This window comes from Chrysemys picta, chromosome 1 (assembly GCF_011386835.1).
Source record: "Chrysemys picta bellii isolate R12L10 chromosome 1, ASM1138683v2, whole genome shotgun sequence".
In the NCBI taxonomy this organism is placed as follows: Eukaryota; Metazoa; Chordata; order Testudines; family Emydidae; genus Chrysemys; species Chrysemys picta.
The window spans coordinates 1,394,295-1,419,018 of NC_088791.1; the positions used below are offsets into that span (position 1 = coordinate 1,394,295).

General features: G+C 51.5%; 1 protein-coding gene and 2 long non-coding RNA genes across 7 annotated transcripts in view; 2 read left to right on the top strand and 1 right to left on the bottom strand.

Annotated features, from left to right (window-relative positions):
- CPT1B (carnitine palmitoyltransferase 1B) overlaps nt 1–24,724 on the top strand; it is a 61,397-nt gene that overhangs the window by 25,507 nt on the left and 11,166 nt on the right. For 3 of the 5 annotated variants that reach the window (XM_008172799.4, XM_065590917.1, XM_065590940.1), the window contains 4 exons: nt 627–743; nt 12,369–12,533; nt 13,035–13,169; nt 13,937–14,089. In XM_008172799.4, the coding sequence (XP_008171021.2) occupies nt 627–743; nt 12,369–12,533; nt 13,035–13,169; nt 13,937–14,089 (570 nt within the window). The remainder of the gene's footprint in view (nt 1–626; nt 744–12,368; nt 12,534–13,034; nt 13,170–13,936; nt 14,090–24,724) is intronic. The other 2 variants (XM_065590812.1, XM_065590994.1) reach the window with 1 other exon arrangement.
- LOC135983414 (uncharacterized) lies at nt 5,178–11,651 on the top strand. Its single transcript, XR_010601046.1, has 2 exons — nt 5,178–9,950; nt 9,992–11,651. It is a non-coding gene; the product is annotated as an uncharacterized LOC135983414 (long non-coding RNA).
- Nucleotides 16,152–21,764, bottom strand: LOC135983421 (uncharacterized). Its single transcript, XR_010601060.1, has 2 exons — nt 20,906–21,764; nt 16,152–19,275 (listed from the first exon to the last, which is right to left on the bottom strand). It is a non-coding gene; the product is annotated as an uncharacterized LOC135983421 (long non-coding RNA).

Sequence of the window (24,724 nt, forward strand, 5' to 3'; positions counted from 1 at the left end):
GTCTTTTCCAGGTGTAAGAACATCTCTTTGTTCTTACTGTGGAAAATTACAGCAAAATGGAGTCTGGAGTCACATGGGCCAGTCCCTGCATACTTTGCTGAGTTACAAGGCGTATCTGCCTTCTCTCAATGGGTCAATTGTGTAGCTGATGGTCTTTAATGGGCCATCAAGCAGGCTAGGCAGAGCTAACACCAGTTTGTCTGGGATGTCACCCAGCAGCATAGCATAAGTTTGAAATACAGACGGTATAGAGTCAATATTCATAACTTCAACTACAAAATTGATACACACATATAGACAGCATAATCATAACCAGTAAACCATAACCTTGTCTTAGACACCCCATTTGACCCCCCTTTATACAAGATTTGGTGCCACTACAGGACCTTGGTTGCAACCATGTTCTATATGGTCCCAGTTCAAGTCAATAACGTGACACAGCCCCAGGGGTGCGTGGGCACAGACGGGAGGGGCTGTGAGTTCCCAGCCCTTGGGGTGCAAGGGTGGTGCCAGGGGTACGTGGGCACAGGGACAGAAGGGGCTCTGGGTTCCCGGCCCCGGGGGTGCGGGAGTTTTTTCTGCACTCACACAGGCCCCTCCCCCTCCTTGTCTTTTTTTCTCTGCAGTTCATGCTGGGGACAGACAAATTCCACTTGGGCTACAGCGAGGGGGGGCATTGCTGTGGGGAGCCCAGCACAGCCATGGCCCCTCCCCAGAGGCTGCAGTGGGACTTTCCGGAGGAGGTAGGTTTAGCCCAGCTGTAAGCAAGGGAGATTCCTTCCCCCCAAGCCCGACTGCCCTGCCCCCGCTGGGATCAGCAGATCCCCTTTGCCAGGCGCTGGCTCCCCTGGCCCTGCCAGAGCCCGGAGTCACTAACCCCCCGGCCACTCTCCTCTCCCGGGCTTGGGGGGAGCTTTGTTATGGGCAGTGCCGGCAGCAACCCCGACAGATCAGGCTGCCAGACGCTTCCCATTGTAAGAGCCTGTTTTCAGCTGCTTATTGTCGGGGACTTGATTTTGCCAAAGTTCAAGCGTTGGGCTGGAATTTCCCGGGCCGGAGTCTGCCTCGGGCTGAATTCTCCTGGAAAAGGTAAGACAAAACAAGAATGAGCTTGGGGGAAGTGCATTGATTTGTCCGTATGAAACGTTCCGAGAACTGCTTCGTGGTTTTGGAGCCGAGCCTGGGGCGAGCCTGCGTCGGGCGCCTCTTGTCAGGGCAGATCCCCGGCTCCGAACCTCGGAAAATCTCCATTTGCACGCGCTCAGTGGAGATTGGCGGCTAAATTCTCCAAGATTTTGTCTGCACTGAGCATGCTCCCTCTCCTCACTGCTCCAAGGTGCGACCGGACGATGTCCGTATCATGGATCCGCAGCACTGGGGTTGTGCCCCACCTCTGGCCCTGTCTCTAGGAGGAGCCCGTCAGTGGGCCCGACCCCCAGGGTCTCTCGCTTCCTCCAGGGTGAGTCATGCAGCCGGACCTCTGGGTCTCCAGCTGTCCTGCTCACACCACGAGCTCAGTCCCTGCTGGAGCCTTGTCCCGGAGCCAGTCCCTGCTGGAGCCTTGTCCACTCCTCAGGGATTAAGGCACCGCGCCCAGCATTTGCAGTGACACCCTCACGCTCTGTCAGAGGAGCTGGGTTCATTAGTCACCTGGCACCCAGTCTAGGGTGTCCTCAGGTGAGCACAGAGAAAGGCAGGTTAAAGCAGAGACCTCCTGGTTAGCCCAGAGCCCAACCCTGCGGTCATGAGCCCAACTGTTCAGGCTCTTTCATCATTTCCAGGACAGAGCCAAGATTCCTGCCAGCAGCCAACTCCTATCCCCCACCTCACACCTTCCCAGCTGGGAAACCCACCTCCCGCTGGGGCGCAGTGTCCTGGGGACTGGAATTGCCATTGCTTTCTCAGATAACCCACTGGTATGGGGTCAGCCTCGGCCAGTCCAGGGTCAGACAGTTAGGCCTCATTCCCACCCACATCTCGTAGCCTGCCCTGGGAGCCAACAGTCCTCCCCCCTCCCCCCCCCTTGGGGAGCCATGCGAAATGTAAGGGAAACAGAGGCACGCACAGGGGTCATAACAGTATTGCAAAAAATTCCCGCGTCGTTGCATCTCTCCCCTTCGCGGCTGCACTGAGCAGGGTCATTTTAACCAGTGACCGGGGAAGTCCAGGGACCCCCGTTCACAAAAAGCATCAGCCAGAATATCTGCACGCCATGACTGACTGTCCCCGCGCAGTCCTGGAGGGTTAGGCGCCATCTGAAAAGCTTTGCATTAACCCTTTCATTTAACGTAGCCGTGCCGTGGAGCGTGGTCAGGAGAAACAGTAAAGCGCCACCCGAACACGTCCGGCTGAAGAGCCCATCCCATGGCCAGGCATTCCTTCTCTGTGGCCGCATGGTTCTGCTCCCCGGGGAGCAGCTTCCTGCTCCGGGTTACAGTTGGGTGCCTCTCCCCATTAGTATCGGCCTGCAGCAGCACCGCCCTGTGTCTGAGGCATCTGTGAACACCAGGAAGGGTCTGTCAAAGTCTGGGTTTGCCCCAGCTGGGCCCAGGCTTAGCCTCCTTCAGAGCCCAGAGACCCCCTGGCCCTGCTCGGTCCACACCACCCCGTCTGGCTTGTCCTTCCTGTACAGTGTGGTGATGGGAGCCGCTAGAGAGCTAACGTGGGGCACAAACCTCCGGTAGTACCCCACCATCCCGGCGTAGGCCTGGGCCTTGGTCTGGGGAGTGGGCTAGTCTCTGACCGCCTCCACCTTGGCAGGCTCTGGCCTTACACACCTGCTCCCCACCTTCTGGCCCAGGTATGACATCTTGGCTATCCCCACCTTACACTTTTCCACCTTTACAACCAGTCCTGCATCCTGGCGGCGACCCAGCCCCCTCTTCACCTGGGACGCGTGGTCCTCCCAGGTCTGGCTAAAGACACTGATATCATCAATGTATGCCTAGGCCAAGTTCTCCACCCCTCTCAGAAACTGACCCACCAGGCGCCGGGAGGGGCCCCCTTGAGGCCGAAAGGCAGGACCAGGAACTCAGAGAGCCCCAAATGGGGGATAAAAGCAGATCTGAACCTGGCGTCTGGGTCCAAAGGCACCTGCCAGTAGCTTTTAGTGAGATCCATGGTAGTGAGGTAACAAGCCTCCCCCAAAATTGTCTAGGATCTCGTCAGGCCTAGGCATGGGTCAGGCACCAGACATGGTGAAGGCTCTGAGCTTCCGATAGTCCACTCAGAGTCTGATCGACCCGTCCCCCTTGGGGACCAGCCCCACGGGTGAGGCCTAGGGGCTGGTGGATGGTAGGATCACCCCTAAAGCCAGCATGTCCCCGACCTCTCTCTCCAGGGCCTGGGCTGTGCTCCCAGTGACTCTGACGGGGAACACTTTGACTGATGGGAGAGTTGGTTCCTGGTAGACAGCCAGGTTCATGAGCCCAGGCCGGCTAGAGAACAGCGGCTGGTAGGAATCTCTGATCTCTGCCTGCCACGCAGGGGTTAGCTGGTCAGAGAGGGGAACTGATTCCAGCGAGGGGCTAGCTTCTGTCTCACGGAAGAGATCCACCAGGGGATCATCCCCCCCTTCTCCTCCCACTGCCCACACGTGGCCCGAATCAGCCTCTCCCCGTCCAAGTACGGCTTCATCATGTTGACATGGTACCCTCGGTGGCTGTGAGCCCGGCTGGACAGTTCCACCACATAGTTCACCTCATTCAGCTGTGTGATGACCTTAAAGGGCCCGTCCCAGGCGGCCGGGAGCTTATTCTTCTGCACTGGGATGAGAAGCATCACCTGGTCCCCGGTGCCATAGGAGCAGGCACATGCTGTGGGGTCGTATCAGACCTTCTGCTTCCCTTGGGCCCTGACCAGGTTCTTCCTGGCCAAACCCATGACGCCGTGAGCCTTTCCCCTGGGGCAAACAGCACGTCCATAAAAGTCCTCAGAGTCATTTTCAGGGTCCCATTCCTCCACTTCTCCACCAGCCCGTTGGACTGAGGGTGATACACCGAGGCCGAGGCGTGCCGGACCCCACATTTCTCCCACAAGCCCCGGAGCAGGGCTGACATGACATTGGACCCCTGGTCTGTAAGGACCTTGCTGGGGAACCCCACGCTGCTGAAAATGGTCAGCAGCACATCTACCACAGTGTCTGTCTGGATGGAGGACAGGGCCTGCTTCCCCCTTATCCCAGGCCCTGACCACTCTGACAGGGGGCACGGGACCTGTAGTATTGCTGGACTGCACCAGACTCCAGGCCAGTAGAAACCCTGCAGCAGCCTTTGCCAGGAGCACAGGATCCCCTGCAGCGGTACCTCTGGGGAACCACCAGCTGCCTCCTGATCCCCCAGGGTTACATTTTCCCCAGGGGAGCCCACTCCTGGTGCAGGAATCCGGTCTCCAACAAGGGACTTCCTCCTTAAGGGGTTTGCAGTGCTGTGGCCAGCCAAGGCCCTCAACTTCTCTGAGGGGGGGGGTTCTTTCTGCTGCTCAGTCTGGCTGGGATGGTGTGACGATGCGGTTCTGGTGGGACCCAACGGAGAGTGCCAATTCAGGACAAATTGCTCAAACAGGGCAGTCACAGCCCAAGGCTGGGTTTTTTCCACCTTTAAGGCAAACCAAACCAGCCAGACTAAGAGGACTTCGGTCTTACCACACTGGCTAACCACAAGTCACACAAGCAATTCCCTTAGACACTTCAGTTTTCCAGTATCCCCACCAGTGCAACTTGTTATGGGGACAAATGGTTATGAAAACCAATACCCCAGTAAAAGAAAAAAGGTTCTCCTGATCCCATAGGACCAAGCCCCAGACCCAGGTCAATATACAAATCAGATCTTACCCACAAATCATGCTGTTGCCAATCCTTTAGAATCTAAAATCTAAAGGTTTATTTATAAAAGGAAAAAGATAGAGATGAGAGCTAGAATTGGTTAAATGGAATCAATGACATACAGTGATGGCAAAGTTCTTGGTTCAGGCTTGCAGCAGCGATGGAATAAACTGCAGGTTCAAATCAAGTCTCTGGAACATCCCCAGCTGGGATGGGTCATCAGTCCTTTGTGTAAAAACAACAAGGAGTCTGGTGGCACCTTAAAGACTAACAGATTTATTTGGGCATAAGCTTTCGTGAGTTAAAACCTCACTTCTTCGGATGCATAGCTATGCCCTTGCATCTGAAGAAGTGAGGTTTTAACTCACGAAAGCTTATGCCCAAATAAATCTGTTAGTCTTTAAGGTGCCACCAGACTCCTTGTTGTTTTTGTAGATACAGACTAACATGGCTACCCCCTGATACTTGAGTCCTTTGTTCAAAGCTTCAGTTTGTAGCAAAGTTCCTCCAGACGTATGAAGCAGGATTGAAGACAAGATGGAGATGAGGCATCAGCCTTATATAGTCTTTTCCAGGTGTAAGAACACCTCTTTGTTCTTACCGTGGAAAATTACAGCAAAATGGAGTCGGGAGTCATATGGTCCAGTCCCTGCATACTTTGCTGAGTTACAAGGCGTATCTGCCTTCTCTCAATGGGTCCATTGTATAGCTGATGGTCCTTAATGGGCCATCAAGCAGGCTAGGCAGAGCTAACATCAGCTTGTCTGGGATGTCACCGAGAAGCACAGCATAAGTTTATAGACAGTATAGAGCCAATGTTCATAACTTCAACTACAAAATTGATACACATACAGACAGCATAATCATAACCAGTAAACCATAACCTTGTCCTAGACACCCCATTTGACCCCCTTTATACAAGATTTGGGTGCCACTACTGGAGCTTGGTTGCAACAATGATCTATATGGTCCCAGATTATATTAATAACATCACAGATGATTTAGTTGGGAATTGGTCCTGCTTTGAGCAGGGGGTTGGACTAGATGACCTCCTGAGGTCCCTTCCAACCCTGATATTCTATGATTCTATGAAGTCAGCTGCCGGGGGAGGGAGTCACAGCACCCTTTGGCCGTGCCTCAGTTTCCTCACCTGGGGACAGGGTTGGGCTCAGCCCTGGCTCGGGGAGCGCATGTTCCCCAGGTGAAGGCTCACTAGCCCCATGCTTGGTAGTTGGTGACCCCTGGTCAGGGCTGGCTGGTGCGCTCTGGCTCCTGGTAAGAACCAGGGCGTTATGGGCACCATTTGGCCAGTCACCCAGATCTTTTCTCATCAGCACCTCTGCAGTTAACTGATCCTGCACCCCAACCTCTTTGGGCCCCTGCTTGGCCCCCCATCTCAGGTACTTCTTTGCTACAGGCACCTTAACCAATGGGCCAAACACAAGCCCCAGGGTTGGATATTCACTGGGCACAAGCTGCTCCGGGCTCACCTCTGGCTGTGCCAGTCACCTCAGCACCCGTGTCCTGGTACACCTGGCCCTCTTCCCATCCACCTTGATGGTGACGATACAGCGATTGCTCCCCTCGGGCTGCTCTGCTCTGCGCACACCCTGTGAACGGGATACCCTGAGGCTTGAGAGCTGAGGTCTGAACATCACCCCTCCCCCAGCTGGGCGGGTTGTGGGGTCTCCTCCCCTGTGAGCCACAGGCAGGCGGTCAGTCCCGCAGGCCCACAACTTGCCTTGCCTCCGGCTGGGCTTTCACCAGGTTAGCCCTTCGAGGTGTTACCTGCACACCTTAGGGCACCCCACCTTTTCCCAGTCCGTAGGGCTCCAGGCGAAAAGCACCTGCCCATACGCAGTCCGTAGGGTCCAGGTGTAACTAACCTGGTCAGTTTAAGTACCCACCCCCTTTCCCAATATGTAGGGCTCCGGATGCATACTACTTCTGCAGGACCTTTTCCCAGTGAAAGAGCCTTAGGCCTTGGCTACACTTGCCGCTGAACAGCGCTGTGAGGTAAACCTGTCTTCGTGCAGCTGAGTAGGGAAAGCGCTGCAGTCTGTCCACACTGCCAGCTGCCAGCACAGTGGCGTGGCCACACTTGCAACATTTACAGCTGTGTTGGGAGCGGTGCCTTATGGGCAGCTATCCCAGCATTCATGTGGCTGCAACGTGCTTTTCAAAACGGGGGGTGGGTGTGTGGATTGTGACAGGGAGTGTGGGGGGGAGAGAGAGTGCTTTTTGGAGCATGTCAGCTCTCTATTTTGCAAGTTCCGAATTCCTAGCCCCCTGCTCATTCATTCACTCACTCAAAGCAAGCTGCAAACTGTTTGCTTTTCTCTGTGGTACGAGCTTTGAAACCGGCACTTCCGCATTCCTGCAGCCCGTCACAACAATGGAGAGGATTGGCCACTTGACAAGGTGATTAGTACAGCACTGCAAGCGTTTACACTCACACCCGTGAGTCCTAGCCACTCCGCTGCAGCTGTTATTCCTCTCGGAGATGTGGAGTACCTGCAGCGGTGTACCCAGGGAGATACAGCGCTGCAAGTGCCCTGCCAGTGTGGATGGGGAGTGAGTTACAGCGCTGGGGGAGGCTTTACAGCGCTGTAACTTGCAAGTGTAGCCAAGGCCTTACACAGTAATATCCTGATCCTCTAGTTATTAACAATCACCAAGCAGAATACACATTAAGCACACAATGCCATGCTCACTGCACGGTCGTGCAGAGGATTCTTAACAGCTCTGATCTTAGGCTGAGTCTTGGGGGTGAGTTCTTCTTCCTCCAGGTCTTTCCTTCTTATTCTTCTTCTCTTCCCAGCTGGTCTCCTTCTTGGACCCCAGTTTATAGAGTGAAACTTGAGTCCTGCTTAGCTAGACCTTAAACAATCATTTTACTGAAATCTATCTAAACAGTCCTAACATATTGTAACATAATTCTCTGACCAATTATATCCCACTCCCCTAATTCACTTACACCTAGCAACATTCATTATACAGCTGACAGAAACAACTAAAGAACCAGACCGAGACCAGACAGATAAACTATAGGGAAGTGGGGACCATAATGACAAAACAATACAGAAATGAGGATCTCACAACCACAGCTATTGAGAAGTGATTTCTTGACAGACCGATGCTGTCAAACTACGTGTTCTTTAGCCATCTTAAGCTCTGTTTCTGTCTCTGGTGCTAGTGGGGCCATTCGGACGGAGTCTCCTTCTTCCCAGCCCGATCTGACAGTGGTTGAATGGAACGTAGATGGGATGTGAGGAGGTGACTTCCTGCTTCTCCACTAATGTCTGCTGCTCCGCTGCTCTTTGAATCTGGCCGCAGACGAAGGCCGTAGGCTTTCGGCCTTACAACATGGCTGCAGACGAAGGCCTGATCCTTAGAGAGGGACCTGCTTGGCCACTATTTCATTAACCCGGGAGCATTTTGCCCACTTATGCCTGCCCGCCTCCAGATATTACAGCTCAGGTCTCTGCGGTTCCTTGGAGGTCTACCCACATCAGCTGTCACCCCTGGCTTGGATTTCCTTGAGCCTGACTTCTGGGGCACCCCATGTGAACCCTGTTTTGGGTCCCCCCCCACCTGGCTCAGTCCATTTTCATACTGGACCTACTGTCCACAGATTCATCTGCTAACACCCCTGCACTAAGCAGATCCTTACGCTTCCTGTCCACTAGCCACATTTTAAACTCGTGTGGACAGATCTCAGAGCTGCTCCAACCCATCCAGGTTATACAAACCCTCCAGCGTAGAGACGCCTGCGGCCGTACCCCATTTGTGGAGAGATTCTCCCAGCAGGGGGTGGTTTCCATATAGGTCACAGCTGGCGTATTTTGCAAACCCTGAAACCTTTTCCTGTGAGCCTGAGGTGTCAATTCAGACTTAAGCAGTAGAGCCTTTTGAACTGTTCATAGTCTCCAGTATCAACTCTGTCCCTCTGGCGTGGATCCACAGGATCGGTGCTATGCCCCCGGCTCTGGAACAATCTCTAGGAGGAACAGTTCAGTGAACCAGACCCTCTAGAGATTTCACACGTCTGCCAGAGTGAGCCACACGGCTTCACCACCTCCTGAGACTGAACCTCTGGGATTCCCGGCCTCCTGCTTCACCCCATGAGCTCTGGTCGGCGAGTGCCACTGAGACAGACCCCGGGGAGAGACTTAGCCATTCTTCAGGGACTAACGCATCTCGCCCAGCATGTGCAGGGACACTCACCTAGCGCTGGGAAAGCAGTTGGGTTTATTAGACAACTGGCACCCAGCACAGGACGTCCTTGGGACAGGACAGAGAACTGAAGGTTAAAGCATGGTCCACTCTGGTCAGCCCAGACCCCAGCCAAGCTGTAGTGAACCCCACTGGTCAGGCTCTGTGTCTCTCCCTGTCTGACCTCCTTAGTCAGATCCCAGGAGCGAGCCCCGACTCCTTCCAGCAGCCAACTCATATCCCATCTCACACCACTCCACTCCTTTGTTCCCCAGCTGGCAAGTGGGGAAATCTATATCCCGCTGGGTCACTGGTCACTAGGTGTCCATGTCCTGGGGACTGGGTTTTCCATTGTCTTCTCGGAGTCTCCACTGATTTGGGGTTGGCCTCTAATGTCCCATTCAGGGTCAGACAGCCCGGTAACATTCACACCAGTGTCTCTTAAGCCTGCCTGAGAGAACACTGTCCTTTTCCCTCCCATTGGGGAACCATGCGAAATGAGGCACACACAGGGGTCATAACAGTATTGCAAAAAATTCCCATTTCTTCACACTTGTCCACTTTTCAAGGACTAATGCACCTCACCCAGGCACACTCACACAGCGTTCTCGACACCATGGGGTTTTTTAGTCAACCGGAACACAGGCTAGGAAGTCCTTAGGTTAGCACCGAGACATAAAGGTTATCACAATCTGTTCTGGTCAGCCCAGAGCAATCTACGAAGCCAAGCTGCAGTGAGCTCCATTTTCAGGCTCTGACTCTCCCTGACCTCCTTGGTCAATTCCCAGGCAAGAGAGCTCCCAGCCTCTGCAGACAGGGCCGGCTCCAGGCACCAGCTTAGCAAGCAGGGGCTTGCGGCGGCCACTCTGGAGGGGGCGGCACGTCCAGCTATTCGGTGGCAATTCGGCCGAGGGTTCCTCACTCCCGCTCGGAGTGAAGGACCTCCCGCCGAAGTGCCGCAGATCGCAATCGCGGCTTTTTTGGGGGGCGGGGGAGCTGCTTGGGGTGGCAAAAACCCTGAAGCCGGCCCTGTCTGCAGAAAGCACATTACAGGACATTTTGGAGTATTTGCTGCATTTGAAATCTTCAGGCCTGGCTCTGAGCTCCCTGAAGGTTTCACTTAGTGGTGACTTCAGCTTTCCATCCTCCCATTCAAAGGCAATTGCTATTCTCAAACCCTATGATGGTGAGGTTTTTAAAGTGTATTATCCATCTTTTTCCACCAGTGAAAGGACCGGTGCCATTGTGGGACCTTAACCTGGTCCTGGTGGCACTGATGGGTCACCATTGGAGCTGATAGCAACATGCTTATGGGCTTTCCTCTCTCAGAAGACGGCTGCCTTGGGGCCATCATATCCGCAAGAAGAGTTAGCGACTTGCAGGCCTAAATGGCAGATCCTCCATATGCTCAGTTAAGAACATAAGAACGGCCGTACTGGGTCAGACCAAAGGTCCATCTAGCCCAGTACCCTGTCTTCTGACAGTGGCCAGTGCCAGGTGCCCCAGAGGGAATGAACAGAACAGGGAATCATCAAGTGATCCATCCCCATCACTCATTCCCAGCTTCTGGCAAACAGAGGCTAGGGACATCATCCCTGCCCCTCCTGGCTAATAGCCATTGATGGACCTATCCTCCATGAACTTACCTAGTTCTTTTTAGAACCCTGTTATAGTCTTGGCCTTCACAACATCCTCTGGCAAGGAGTTCCACAGGTTAACTGTGCGTTGTGTGGAAGTTATTTACTTAACTATATTTTCCCCCAAACTATGTTGAAGTGCAGAGGAACAGCATCTGCATAGTTTAGATGCCAGGTGGTGCTTGGAATGTTATTTAGAAAGGATTAAGCCATTTTCTTCACCATCTTATCTCCCATGCTGAGTGGATGAAGGGACAACCAGTCTTGGCTCAGCGCATCTCCAGGCGATAACTGCCTGCATTACCATGGCTTCTGAGGTGGCTAGGATGACATCTCCACAGCCATTGCGGGGTCATTCAATGATCGCGCAGGTGACATTGGCCGCGTCTCTTAGCGGTCTCAGCGCTGGATGTCTGCAGTACTGCGATGTGGTCTTCTGTGCATACTTTGTCTAGACATGATGCAATCACCATGGCATCGAGCTCGGTGCAAACGTTGGGAAGGCAGTTCTGCGCTGACTGTTAAATAGACTCCGGGTCCACCTCGGGCTGGAACCGCCTGTGAGTGGAATATGTGTCTGCAGCCACTCGAAGAAAAGACGGCTACTTACCTGTATTGTAACTGGCGCTCTTCAAGATGCGGATGCAGATGTGTATTGCACAATCCACCCCCTGCGTCGGAGTCTCCAGCCAGGGAGTTCGGTGTGAAGGACTGAGGGGGGTTGGGCAGCGCCACCCTTGTATAGCCATGGGAGAAGCTATGAGGGGAGGAGCGTGAGCGCCACCCCTAGGGACAGCTGGGCAAAATTCTCCCACTTCAGTGCGCTGGGCGTGCGCACGCCTGAGTGGAATACATGTCTGCACCCACATCTCGAAGGACAATGGTTACGATACAGGTAAGTCACCATCTTTTCTTACCTCCCCATCCCAGAGCAGAAGTTAACTCCTTCACACCTGTGGGGTAATAATACAAAGTGAGGGGAAACTGAGTCACGTACATTTCCATAAAAATATTACAAGGAAGCCCAGGTTCTCCGCAGCGCTGGTGTAATTACCTACTGGATCTTAACACATACGCACAACGGGAGGGTGAAGGCACCAGGCAACCTTCATTCTGGCATTTTCTACCTATTGTGGGCTTGGCTTTGCCACACTAGCATTATTCTAATGTAATTTTATGTGTGTAATTCTGTCTGCTCCTGATGGCTCTTCACTCCTCTGCCAGCGGAGGTCAGCCCTGGTGCTGTATGGAGTGGTCACCCCGAGCGCTAGATGGTGCCCTCAGGGGTGGGGGGACTGAGGCCTGGGCAGTGGAAGGGATAACCCAGGAGGCAGTGGGGGAATCCTTGCCCCCCCAGCCTTTGTGCTCTGGGAAGTGTGACCTGGACTGGAGCATGACAGGGTCTGTGTCCTGCCTGGGGAGCAGTCCCTGCCCACACTGGGTCACCGACCTTGGGCCAGCCGAGCTCCCCAGCTGCTCTCTGCCTGGCCCAGACTGACATTGCTAGTGGAATTGCCCTGGGAAAGCTCTGGGTTAAATCCCAGGGAGAAGGTTCGTGAGCTGCCGCCATGGGAGCCCAGAGAGGCCCTGCAAGATCCCCCACTCCCAACATTCCCTGTCCCCATTAGCACGGGAGCCCAGTTCGGGCCCCCGCGTGCTAGCCAGGAAGGCATTAGCCAGTGCTCTCTGTGCAGTGCAGGAAGGTTATCGACAGCTCCTACCGCGTGGCCAAGGCACTGGCAGACGATGTGGATTTCCACTGTTTCCAATTCTCCAATTTTGGGAAGGGCCTGATCAAGCTATTCAAGATCAGCCCCGACGCCTTCATCCAGATCTCGCTGCAGCTAGCTCACTTCCGGGTAAGAGCCGCCCCGTGACCCCGTCTGTCTCTCCCTTTCCCTACACCTGTGGCTCTCTCTGTCTCTGCTGCCCACAGAGACGGGTGCAGCTGGCTCACCATTTCCCAGCTCCGGGAGTCCTGGGGGCGGCAGAGTCTCGGCTGTTTCTAGCCCGTGTGGCTGCAGAGGAAAGATTGAACATGGAAAGCCTGAGTGACCCCGTCGGCTCAGACCCGGGCAGCAAAGAGCAGCTCCCAGTGCGCGAGTTACAGTCTGGGGACTGTTTGGGGCTGGCAACGGTGCCGGGGGCTTGTCCGGCTCTGGTGCTGGGCTGCTCCCTCCCTGCAGCCCTCCCGGTCCCCACTGGCAGGGCACGAGCGAAGGGGTGACGGGAGCCTCTCGGCCAGGCCCCATGCGCTGCTCTGCTGGGGCACGAGGGGCAGGTAGCGCTCCTCATTCCCCCCTCCTCCATGCCCCCTTCTGCCCCCCTCCCCAGCTCTGACCTGCCCCGTCTCCTTCCAGGACAAGGGCAGCTTCTGTCTCACCTACGAGGCGTCCATGACGCGTCTCTTCCGGGAGGGCAGAACTGAGACGGTGAGATCCTGCACCAGGGAGTCCACGGCGTTCGTGCGGAGCATGATGGACCCGGCCCGGGGCGTGAGTGTAACCCTGCCAGGCCCAGACCCCTTCTCCCCCCACGCCAGGCCCAGGGCCCCCCCCGTATCCCCCTAGCCAGGCCCAGGGGGCCCCCCCGTATCCCCCCCAGCCAGGCTCAGGGCCCCCCCATATCTCCCCAGCCAGGCCCAAGGCCCCCCTGCATCCCCCCACACCAGGCCCAGGGCACCCCTGCGTCCCCCCAGCCAGGCTCAGGGCCTGCCCCATCTCTTCCCAGCTAGGCCCAGACCCCCCCATCCCCGCATCCAACCCAGCCAGGCTCAGGGCCCCCCCTGCATCCGCTCAGCCAGGCCCAGGGCACTCACTGCGTCCCTCCCAGCCAGGCTCAGGGCCTGCCCCACCTCCTCCCAGCCAGGCCCATGGCCTCCCTGCGTCCCCCCAGCCAGGCCCAGGGCCTACCCCCTCCCCCCAGCTCCACCTATCCCCCTAGGCCCACCCCGCACCTCTGGGCTAAGTCAGGGACCTATCCCCCCTCCCCCAATGCTGTGCGTTACTCACTGGGCACTGTGCTTCTTCCACAGTGTCCTGTGGGTCCCATGGGGCTGCTGCGGGGGTGCTCTCCCCAGGGCCGGGCACAGTCGAAGACACCCCCTAGAGCCAGTGCACTCAGTCAGAGCCCTTGGTGGAGGGGAGAGTGGCACAGGGAGCTGCCATAGGCCAGGGTCGAGTCCCCAGCCCATACCCCATGGAGGGGGAGCCCCTGGCCCGTGTCCCGGCTCTGCCCTGAGTGCGCCCCTTTCTCACTGCAGCAGCTGGAGCGTCGACAGCTCTTCCAGGCGGCGGCAGAGAAGCACCAGCACATGTACCGCCTGGCCATGACGGGCGCCGGCATTGACCGACACCTCTTCTGCCTCTATGTGCTCTCCAGGTACCTGCGGGTGGAGTCGCCCTTCCTGGCGCAGGTGAGGATTCCCTAGGGCCTGCCCGGATGGGTGTGCCCCGGGCCAGGGCAGCAGGGGCTGCACAGACAGCCAGGGTATGGCTGCGCCAGCCCTGCTTGCCCTGTGTCTCCCATATGGTGCCAAGTAACCATGGCCCCTGCTAGGGCCGTCTGCTGCCTGCGCGGGGGCCTGTGGGGATCTGCCTTCCACCTCTTCCCAGCTTTGAACTCGGAATCCGGGGACACACAATCTCAGGGCCGGCGCAACCCATTAGGCAACCTAGGCGGTCGCCTAGGGCACTAACATTTGTGGGGCGGCGACCGCGGCGGCCGGATCTTCGGCCGCCCTGGTCGTTGTTGGTATTTCAGGGGCGGGACCTTCCGCCGCCTAGGGCGGCAAAAAAGCTGGCGGCGCTCCTGCATAATCTCCACTCCTGGTTCCAACCCTAAGCGGGAGAGGAACAGCAGAGGGGAAGGGAAGGGACATGAAGAGGAAAGATAGTGGCCGTGCCAGTGACCCTAGCAGCCAGGTAGGCAATACTGGCAACAGAATGACTGTGCCCAGCTGGGCGAAGCCGAGCAGGAACAACGAAGATGTCTGACTCCAAAGCAAGGAGTCTGGGTAACAAGCTGGAGGAGGTAGAACTACGGGTGCAGGAGGTGAAAGCAGGTATTCTAGGGGTAACAGAAACAAGTGGGAATAGAGTCATGAGTAAGGCTAAGATTTTGTCAGAGATATTTTTAGTAAAAGTCACAGATGGGTCACGGGCAAAAAAGAAAAATTCACGGAAGCCGTGACCTGTCCGTGACTTTTACTGAAAATATACCTGACAAAATGGGGATCTGTGGGTCGCCACACCGCCTGAAGTGGGGCAGCTGCGGGGGCGGGGGCTAGGAGCCACCTGCAGCAGCTGGGGGCTGCAAAGTACCCCTGCCGTCTGCAGCTCCAGGGGTCCCCTGCTGCCCATGGGGGCCAGGAGCTGTGGGGTACCCCCGTTGGTGGCGGCCGGGGGCTCAGGGATTCTTCCCAGATAAGGTCAGCTCCCAGACTGCTGCATTGGACAGCACAGTATGGGGCGGAGGTGAGCAGCTCTCAGTGGTGAAAGAACAGGTTAAGGACTATTTAGAAAAGCTGGACATGCACAGGTCCATGGGTCCAGATCTAATGCATCTGAGGGTGCTGAGGGAGTTGGCTGATGTGATTGCAGAGCCATTGGCCATTATCTTTGAAAACTCGTGGTGATCGGGGAGGTCCCGGAGTATTGGAAAAAGGCTAATGTAGTGCCCATCTTTAATAAAGGGAAGAAGGAGGAACTACAGACTGGTCAGTGTCACCTCAGTCCCTGGATAAATCATGGAGCAGGTCCTCAAGCACTTGAAGCACTTGGAGGAGAGGAAAGTGATCAGGAACAGTCAGCATGGATTCACCAAGGGGAAGTCGTGCCTGACTAACCTGATTGCCTTCTATGATGAGATAACTGGCTCCGTGGATATGGGGAAAGCGGTGGACGTGATATACTTTGACTTTAGCAAAGCTTTTGATATGGTCTCCCCCAAAACAACGAGGAGTCCGGTGGCACCTTAAAGACTAACCGATTTATTTGGGCATAAGCTTTCGTGGGTAAAAAACCCACTTCAGATGCATGGAGTGAAAATTACAGATACAGGCATAAATATACCGACACATGAAGAGAGGGGAGTTACCTTACAAGTGGAGAACCAGTGTTGAAGGTCAATTCAGTCAGGGTGGATGTAGTCCACTCCCAATGATTGATGAGGAGGTGTCAATGTAAAGAGAGGGAAAATTGCTTTTGTAGTGAGCCAGCCACTCCCAGTTCCTATTCAAGCCCAAATTAATGGTGTTAAATTTTCAAATGAATTGTAGCGCTGCAGTTTCTCTTTGAAGTCTGTTTTTGAAGGTTTTTTTTGTTGAAGGATGGCTACTTTTAAATCTGTTATTGAATGTCCAGGGAGATTGAAGTGTTCTCTACTGGCTTTTGTATGTTACTGTCAGGGACTTTTTAACCCAGACGGCAAGGTTCGTTGTCTGACCGCAGAGTGAGAGACAGGCAACACCAGCAAGGTCCAATACAAGCTCTTTATTGAAGAGTGCACACAACAATAGAGAGCGGCCCGTCTCCAGAGAGAACCAGCCACGATTACAATAACTAGTGAGATTATATAGACAGTTCCGTCGCGTCATAGTTAAAGCAACCCAATCCCCCCCCTTTACTAGTTAAAAGCTTCTAATATTCATGCATATCTATGTTCTTTGACAGTACAAACAGTTCATGATGCCTCAGCAGCTTCTTATCAGCTTTTTCGTCATGCACTAGAAACTAGGAGAAAGTAGGGAGTTAAGAACAGAAACAGGGAGTGGGATGTCCAAACAAACCGTTCCTAGTACATTTGGTTCAAGAATACGGTCCCCCCCCCCCCACCGCTTATCTCATTCTTTGAAGCCCAAGCAAGCATGTCCTCATGTTTCACAGAGAGACAGGAATGGCCCAGCAACTACAGTTAGCCTAACTTTGGCTAAGCTGGCCAAACAACCTGTTCTATACTCCATTTTCCTTGGACCTAACAGTCCCCCCTTTGTCTCTGGAGTACCTCGAAGGGACTCCTGGGACAACTACTGAGCAGAAAGACTGGGGTTGGTTACTTTTGGGCAGAACACACCTTGGCGCCCATCCAACCTTCAACTTTTATCATAACATACAAGGCCAGTAAGCCGCATATAATTACAACGGCGCTTCGGAGTACATTATGGAGCCAACCACCTATATCTGGAATCCAACTGAACAGGTTACTCCACCAGGATTCAATTTGCTTCCTTCCGTGGTCCTTTGCTACCTCCATAAGGTGGTTTTCTTTTTTCCAAGTGGCAATATAAACATCTGGGACATACACACAGCATTCTTGTCCAATTAATGCACATGTTTCTCTCTGAGAGGCCAGTAAAATATTTAGAGCCAAGTGGTTCTGGAGAACCATCTGCCTTAGTTTTCTCTGTGCGGTTGCCAAGTCCACCAGGGCATCGGCGTTAGTCTAATTTCCCAGATGTCTCGGTGAATTACCCAATCTCACATGCATCCTCCCCATGTACCCGGCAGGATTCGGTATGTGGGAGCCCACACCTCCCTAACCGGTCCATATGCTTGGAAGGAGCATTGAGAATGTCCGCACTTCCACCAGGAAAGTCTCCAAGTATTTCTTTATGGCCACAGATCAGATGGTACTCCTGATATGTTTGTAAGGGCAGTGGACCAAGCCTGAACATGCTAGATCCCACTGCAATGCCTTCCCAGCCTCAGTGATATTCAATACCATCTCTATCAGCAACTTCTGGGTCATAGAACTAAGGGCGGAGATAACATGTAACTTACCAATTCCAGCCTGTACCTGGGTTAGCTGTGCTCCACAAATAAGGCTTGTGGCCTTCTTTAGTTGCCCTAATTTCTTATTATGTTTTTGGTTCTTAAAAATATTTTAAACTGCTGCTGTACTATTGGCCTTATTTTATAGGGATCCGGTTAAGTCTCTTTTCTTTCTAGAGGAAATAACCCAAACCCTCTATTGTGCTAATCTAATAGCAGCCCTTTTTGCATTTAAAATCCAATTAGGGAGGGCAATACATGCTGAAGGACTTATTGAAAACACAGGGCGCAGCCTGTAGAATAAACCCCAAAATCCAATCAAAACCACATTCTCAAGCATGGGTCCCACAAGTTTCTTCCTGCCAGTGTATAATTCTTTGTTTCTTCACCAGGGTCAGTTCTTAATGGTTTTTTTTTTTGTAGTCAGGAATTCCTGGACTTTGGTGGTTTCAATGGAGCGAGTGTTCCTTCTTCTCTTTTTCTGAAACAGTGTGGTTCAGCATCATACAGGGGAGAGGTTACTAGCACATCACCCTGTAATGGGTTTTGCTTTTTTTAGGAAAAAATCCAAAGGCACAGTAGGTCTGTCAGTGGACAAGGGAGAGGTTACTAGCACTTTACCTTGTCTTTTTTTTCTTTTCTCTGCTGTCCAGAAGGCACAGCAGAGTTAGAAGGAGGAATAGGCTGATCATCAGTCGGAGAGTCCTCCCGAGGTTTAGGGGTCTTTTTGCAGTGAGAAGCATGAGTCCAGGTAGGCAGTCCTTGGCCTTCACAGCAGTGTTGGTGGTTAACAGGACTTGGAAAGGGCCTTTCTAGCATGGAGTCAAAGCAGTCTTTCATTGATGGACTTTACGTAGACTCAGTCTCCTGGTTTCAATGAATGGCAGGACTGCTACCGTCTTTAGGTAGTGCTTCTTTACCTGTGGAAAAAACCTAACACATTTCATTAATGCCTGGCAGTGTTTTGCAGATTTTACAGCTGCTTGGGCACATTCAGGCCCCCCTTTTCTTGGCTGTCAGCCAAGTCTTAGCTGTGGGCAGTGCCCTTGGATGGGCCAGCATCTTATCTTTGGACTGAGCTTGCTAGCTATTTTTTTTTTCTAGTTAACTCGTTCTGTTTTTTTTTCTTCTTTCCTTTTTGGCTTCTTTTAACCTACAAAGGAAACTTCCACTTTTCACTCATACACTTTTTTCCAACAATGAACACATACACATTGCCATTATACAGTACATTAGTCTTATTATTCAATGTGTGCCATATACACCCTTCCAGTAAAATAACTTTATTACAGAGCTTTGGAGCAACAAACCAGGACAAGCACACCCACTTTTGAGGAGTCCACTCGGTACAACCTCTTGTGTCCAATAGCTTTCCTCCCTCCCCAGCCCTCTGGCTAGAAATCTGAGGTAGCCAGAAGGATCCCATGTGCAATATGGGGAGTGGGTTAACCTTCCATGTCCTTGTTTCCAAAGACTGTTGATATGCAAATTTTAACAACATTTTTTCAATTAAAAGATCTGACCAATTAAGCTTTTTTTTTTTTTTTTTTTTTACTTAAGCAAATGTATTAGACTTTAGTATATTACATTTTTCCTGATTTATTCAAACACTTTGTATTCCAAGTTGAATAAAACAAGTATCTGCTTTTTTATTTAACCCTTTTATTTAATTTTGAACTCGACTGTCTTATGAAAATATTAAACACAACAATTCTGGCCACTAGACAAACCCCACAAGACAGGACATAGAACACAAAAATAATTCCTATTGTACCAGTAAATGCCTGGTACCTTGAATGCTGTTCAGCTGGCATCCATTTTCTGTGATGATCTGAAAGACATTAATTACTTAAAATATTTCCTTTATATACACATACTCTTGTTGATTTTAGGCAAAACAGAGGAATTACCCCATATTTCCTTGTATTTGTTTCATAGGCAGCCCAGGTTTCAGTGGCTTCTACCTTATTAGTTAGAAAATTGCATTAATACAGATGCTTTCTGGCTTGCTTCCAGATCCAAAGCTATCCACAGCTTAAAGATTTACTTTAAAAAAAGGACACAATTAACTTTCTCAGACTTTTGATTGCCTTTTACTTCTAACTCCTGCTTTCAAACACACAGTGATCTGAAAAAGACAACACAACCTATATTGGTAGGTTTGCATTTCTTTTACCTTTACTACAATATACACTGCACATGTTCTGGGGAAAATGCACATCCTCTCCACAATTCAATTTCTACAACACTAGCCACATCAATTTCTACACAAGGTGTAACTGTTTCTTTTATGCTTACAAAATCTCCATGCACCCACAGCAAAGTGTCAGCTCAACCACACAGAGCCAGGGGCACTGTCCTTCTCTCTCTTTACCAGATCTTTTATCTGCTATTTTGTTACCCAAAAACAAAATTTAAATCTTTTATTCTTCTGGCTTTGACTACCCTGCTGCAGCCACAACCTTTGATCTTTATTTAAAACATTTTAAATCTTGTAGCATTAAGTCACTTTAAGGATTAAATGCTAAATACTTTAAACAACACTAGTTTCCTGTGCCTGGCAAAAGTATTCTCGGTTTTGCAACTTTAAACAATACCAATTCATCTTAAACTTATAAAATACAGATTGTACACAGCAGGAGTGTTCTTCAGCAAATTAGACTAACGTATTCATAGTCGAATAATTCCACTTAAATAACTTCTTGCCTGGATTACTTACAGAAATTCTTACCAAGTTTCACCGCTTAATTCCCTCTAGCAACTATAGAGTTAACTTCTCACTCTTGGGAGGGCTGTTCTTTTACACCCTGGGGTCTCCTGCGACGTCTCTTTCAGAGATTCCAGTCCAGGCCGGCTGCCTGGGGCTTCTTCAGCGTCCCCAAACCACGCCAGCTCCAGGGTCTCAAAGGCAGACTGTTGGATCTCACTGGATAGTTAAGCTTTGCAAATGTAATCTCAGCACTGTAACTTGTACTGCCTTTGGTTTGCCTTTGTCTATATTTTTCCACAGCCAGCTGGGGCCGAAAGCAGTTTTTCTTTTGGTTTATAGTTATACCATACAAATAAATAATCCATTTCTCCCGGTCTAAGATCAACCAGGATATTCCTGAGGGAATCCACCCTGTCAACAGAAAAGGTTCTGCACCTTGGCCAGTCTTTAGTCGGGGACAAATGGGTAGTAAAGGAAGGCCATTGAATTTGGCATAAGTTTCTCATTTAGATTTAGTCAAACCGGTTGTTCCAGAGATTTCCTTCCAATTTCTAAGTACCAGAGACAACGGGGCGTCCCCCGGGCACTTGCTGCCAAACTGTCCCATTTAGCCTGTAGGGACTCTAACCCTACTCCGGGGACTCTAACTCCTCTCCGGGGACTCTAACCCCTTTCCCGGGGACTTTAACCCCTCTCTGGGGACTCTAACCCCTTTCCCGGGGACTCTAACCCCTCGCCGGCGATCGCTTACCTTATTCAGGGACTCGAACCCCGAAGACCTGACCTCCCCAGGGACTCGAACCCCGAAGACCTGGATCCTACTCAATGGGTAGGTGGACATTGCTGGGTTTCTACGGGCTTCAGCTGGTTCACAGAACTCGCCTTATCGCCGATGCAGGGATCAGGTTACCGGGCAAGGCTCCTCGAAGCCAGAGGATGCGCGCTGCGTTGCTTCGGAGTCTGATCCCGCACCGGAGAGTCAGACGAGTCCCGGCGGAGTCGCCAAATTTGTCAGGGACTTTTTAACCCAGACGGCAAGGTTCGTTGTCTGACCGCAGAGTGAGAGACAGGCAACACCAGCAAGGTCCAATACAAGCTCTTTATTGAAGAGTGCACACAACAATAGAGAGCGGCCCGTCTCCAGAGAGAACCAGCCACGATTACAATAACTAGTGAGATTATATAGACAGTTCCGTCGCGTCATAGTTAAAGCAACCCAATCCCCCCCCTTTACTAGTTAAAAGCTTCTAATATTCATGCATATCTATGTTCTTTGACAGTACAAACAGTTCATGATGCCTCAGCAGCTTCTTATCAGCTTTTTCGTCATGCACTAGAAACTAGGAGAAAGTAGGGAGTTAAGAACAGAAACAGGGAGTGGAGACTGCAAGTCTCCATATGTCCAAACAAACCGTTCCTAGTACATTTGGTTCAAGAATACGGTCCCCCCCCCCCCCACCGCTTATCTCATTCTTTGAAGCCCAAGCAAGCATGTCCTCATGTTTCACAGAGAGACAGGAATGGCCCAGCAACTACAGTTAGCCTAACTTTGGCTAAGCTGGCCAAACAACCTGTTCTATACTCCATTTTCCTTGGACCTAACATTACCATTCATGCAAATAAGACCTAAGGGTTACAGTGTGCCCTTTTTGCCAAGAAGGCTAACGGCATTTTGGGCTGTATAAGTAGGGGCATTGCCAGCAGATCGAGGGATGTGATTATTCCCCTCTATTCAACATCGGTGAGGCCTCATCTGGAATATTGTGTCCAGTTTTGGGCCCCACACTACAAGAAGGATGTGGAAAAATTGGAAAGAGTCCAGCGGAGGGCAACAAAAATTATTAGGGGGCTGGAGCACATGACTTATGAGGATAGGCTGAGGGAACTGGGATTGTTTAGTCTGCAGAAGAGAAGAATGAGGGGGGATTTGATAGCTGCTTTCAACTACCTGAAAGGGGGGTTCCAAAGAGGATGGATCTAGACTGTTCTCAGTGGTGGCAGATGACAGAACAAGGAGTAATGGTCTCAAGTTGCAGTGGGGGAGGTCTAGGTTGGATATTAGGAAAAACTTTTTCACTAGGAGGGTGGTGAAGCACTGGAATGGGTTACCTAGGGAGGTGGTGGAATCTCCTTCCTTAGAGGTTTTTAAGGTCAGGCTTGACAAAGCCCTGGCTGGGATGATTTAGTTGGTGTTGGTCCTGCTTTGAGCAGGGGGTTGGACTAGATACCTCCTGAGGTCTCTTCCAACCCTAATCTACTATGATTCACCCACCACCCATGGCAGCTGGGGGTTTGGGGGCCCTCTGCCAGGGGCTCGGGGATTCCCCCGCCGCCTGGGTTGGCTGGGGGCTCAGGGGTTTCCCTGCTGGTGGCCAAGGGTCCTCTGCCGGCAGGAGTTTGGGGGTTCCCTTGCCGTCTGCAGGGGCCAAGGGCTCAGGGTCTCCCCTGCCGCCTGCAGCGGCTTGGAGCTCTGAGGGCCACCAGAGGTGCCGGGGGCATCCCGCAGCTCCCTGCGCCAGCTGGAGTTGGGGGACCATGCAGCTCCTAACCACCGCGAGCTGATGTCACGGAGGTCACTGGAAGTCATGGATTCTGTGACTAAATCATAGCCTCAGTCATGAGTGGAGCAAGGTACTGAAGGGTACGTGCTGTTCAGCAAGGATAGAAACGAAGGCAGAGGTTGGAGTGGCACTGCATATTAATGGTGAGTAGGCTGTAAAGACATGGTGGAGTGAATAAAACAGAATCTGTTTGGGTCAAAATCACTTTGGGGAAGAAAGATACTAGAGGTTCCCCTGGGATAGGGTTCAGGGTCTGCTACAGGATCCGATCTGAATATGGATAGAGACCTCCTTAATTTGTGTGACGGTGCTGCCCGTGGGAGCCAGCTGAGGTCACTCAATCAGGGTGAACTGCAAACAGAACAGGGCAGACAAACCCCAAACGCTGGTGGATCTTCCAATACTTAGATTTACCAACCAGCCCAAAACAGCTTCTGTAGTAACTCACTGGTTACTTAGAAGTTCAAACAACGCAGTTCCCTTAAAGTGCCCAGCCTCAGGCCTCCGTCCAGACACACCTGTCAGATACGATGATGATTACTGAAAATCTTATCTCATCATATAAAAGAAAAGGTTCTTCCAATCCCAAAGGATCAGCCACATACCCAGGTTCAATTATAACTTAGATCTTACCCAAAATACACGCTATAGTCAATTCTTATTAACTAAACTAAAGTGTATTAAAAAAGAAACGAGAGAGAGAGTTGGTTAAAAGATCAATCTACAGACAGACTTGAATTCAACTCTTGAGGTTCAGATACATAGCAGAGATGAGCTTGTAGTTGCCAAAAGTCCTTTTAGAAATAGTCCATAGGTTATAGTCCAATGTCCATATTCACGGTGACTCCAGTCAGTGACTGGGGATCTCAATCTTTGTGGCTTAAGGTTTCCCCTTCTTGAAACCCAAAGCAGATCTGAGATCAAGTAGGATCATGTCCCAGGGTTCTTATACATTTCCAGCAGCCTTTTGGCCTGAGAAAACAACAGGCCTAACTCTCCTTCTGCCAAACATCCTGGCAATTAGCACAGGGTAATTTATCCATTAAACAGTTCAGATACAGGTTACCACAACCTTCATAGAGACAATAATACTATTTCCCTCAAGTGTCATCATAAATGTTAATATTCCTTTTTTGATCTTTGAATTAAAGTTATAGCAATAGACAAGACTTGTTTGCTTATATCAGAAGACCTGAGCAAACATCTACCCTTGAGATCTCTAACAGTGCAGACTTGCATTTCAAAGCTCTATTTATTTACATATCTTCCTAACCAGTCCTTAAGGTTCACCCCTGGGTCAGGTCAGTCTGAGTTAATTAACTCTTTCTGGCCCTGTCACCTTCCAATGAAATATTATATTAGACTCATAACATCACAATTTGTTTACTAAATTAAAAATTACTGGGAATTGTGTGATTATGAGAGACTGACTTCCTGGATATAGATCGGAGGACAAGTGCTACTAAGAATGGTAGAGCCCAGGTATTCCTGACTGTGATGGCTGACAGTCATCTTCACCAGATACGCCCTGAACCCACAAGAGGTGATGCTATTGTAGATTTTGTATTGGGAGGTGGCGAGGCCTTCACAGAAGAGCTGGTTGTAGGGGACAGCCTTGGTTCCAGTGATCACGAGCTAATTCATCTTAAACTAAATGGAAGGATAAACAAAACTAGATCTGCAGTTATGGCCTTGATTTCAGAAGATCAAACTCTAAAATCATGAAGGGAATGAGTCAGGGAAGTGGAGTGGACTGAAGAACTCAAGGATCTGAATGTGGAGGAGACCTGGAATTACTTTAAATGAAAGTTGCAGAAGCTCTGTGAAGCCTGCAGCCCAAGCAAGGGGAAAACATTCGTAGGGAAGGGTTGCAGGCCAAGCATCTCAACCAGGTGATTAGAGAAAGCAGAAAGCCCACAAGGAGTGGAAGAAGGGAGGGATCAGCAAGGAAAGCTGCCTCTTGGAGGTCAGGAAGTGTAGGGATAAAGTGAGAACTGCCAACAGCCAAG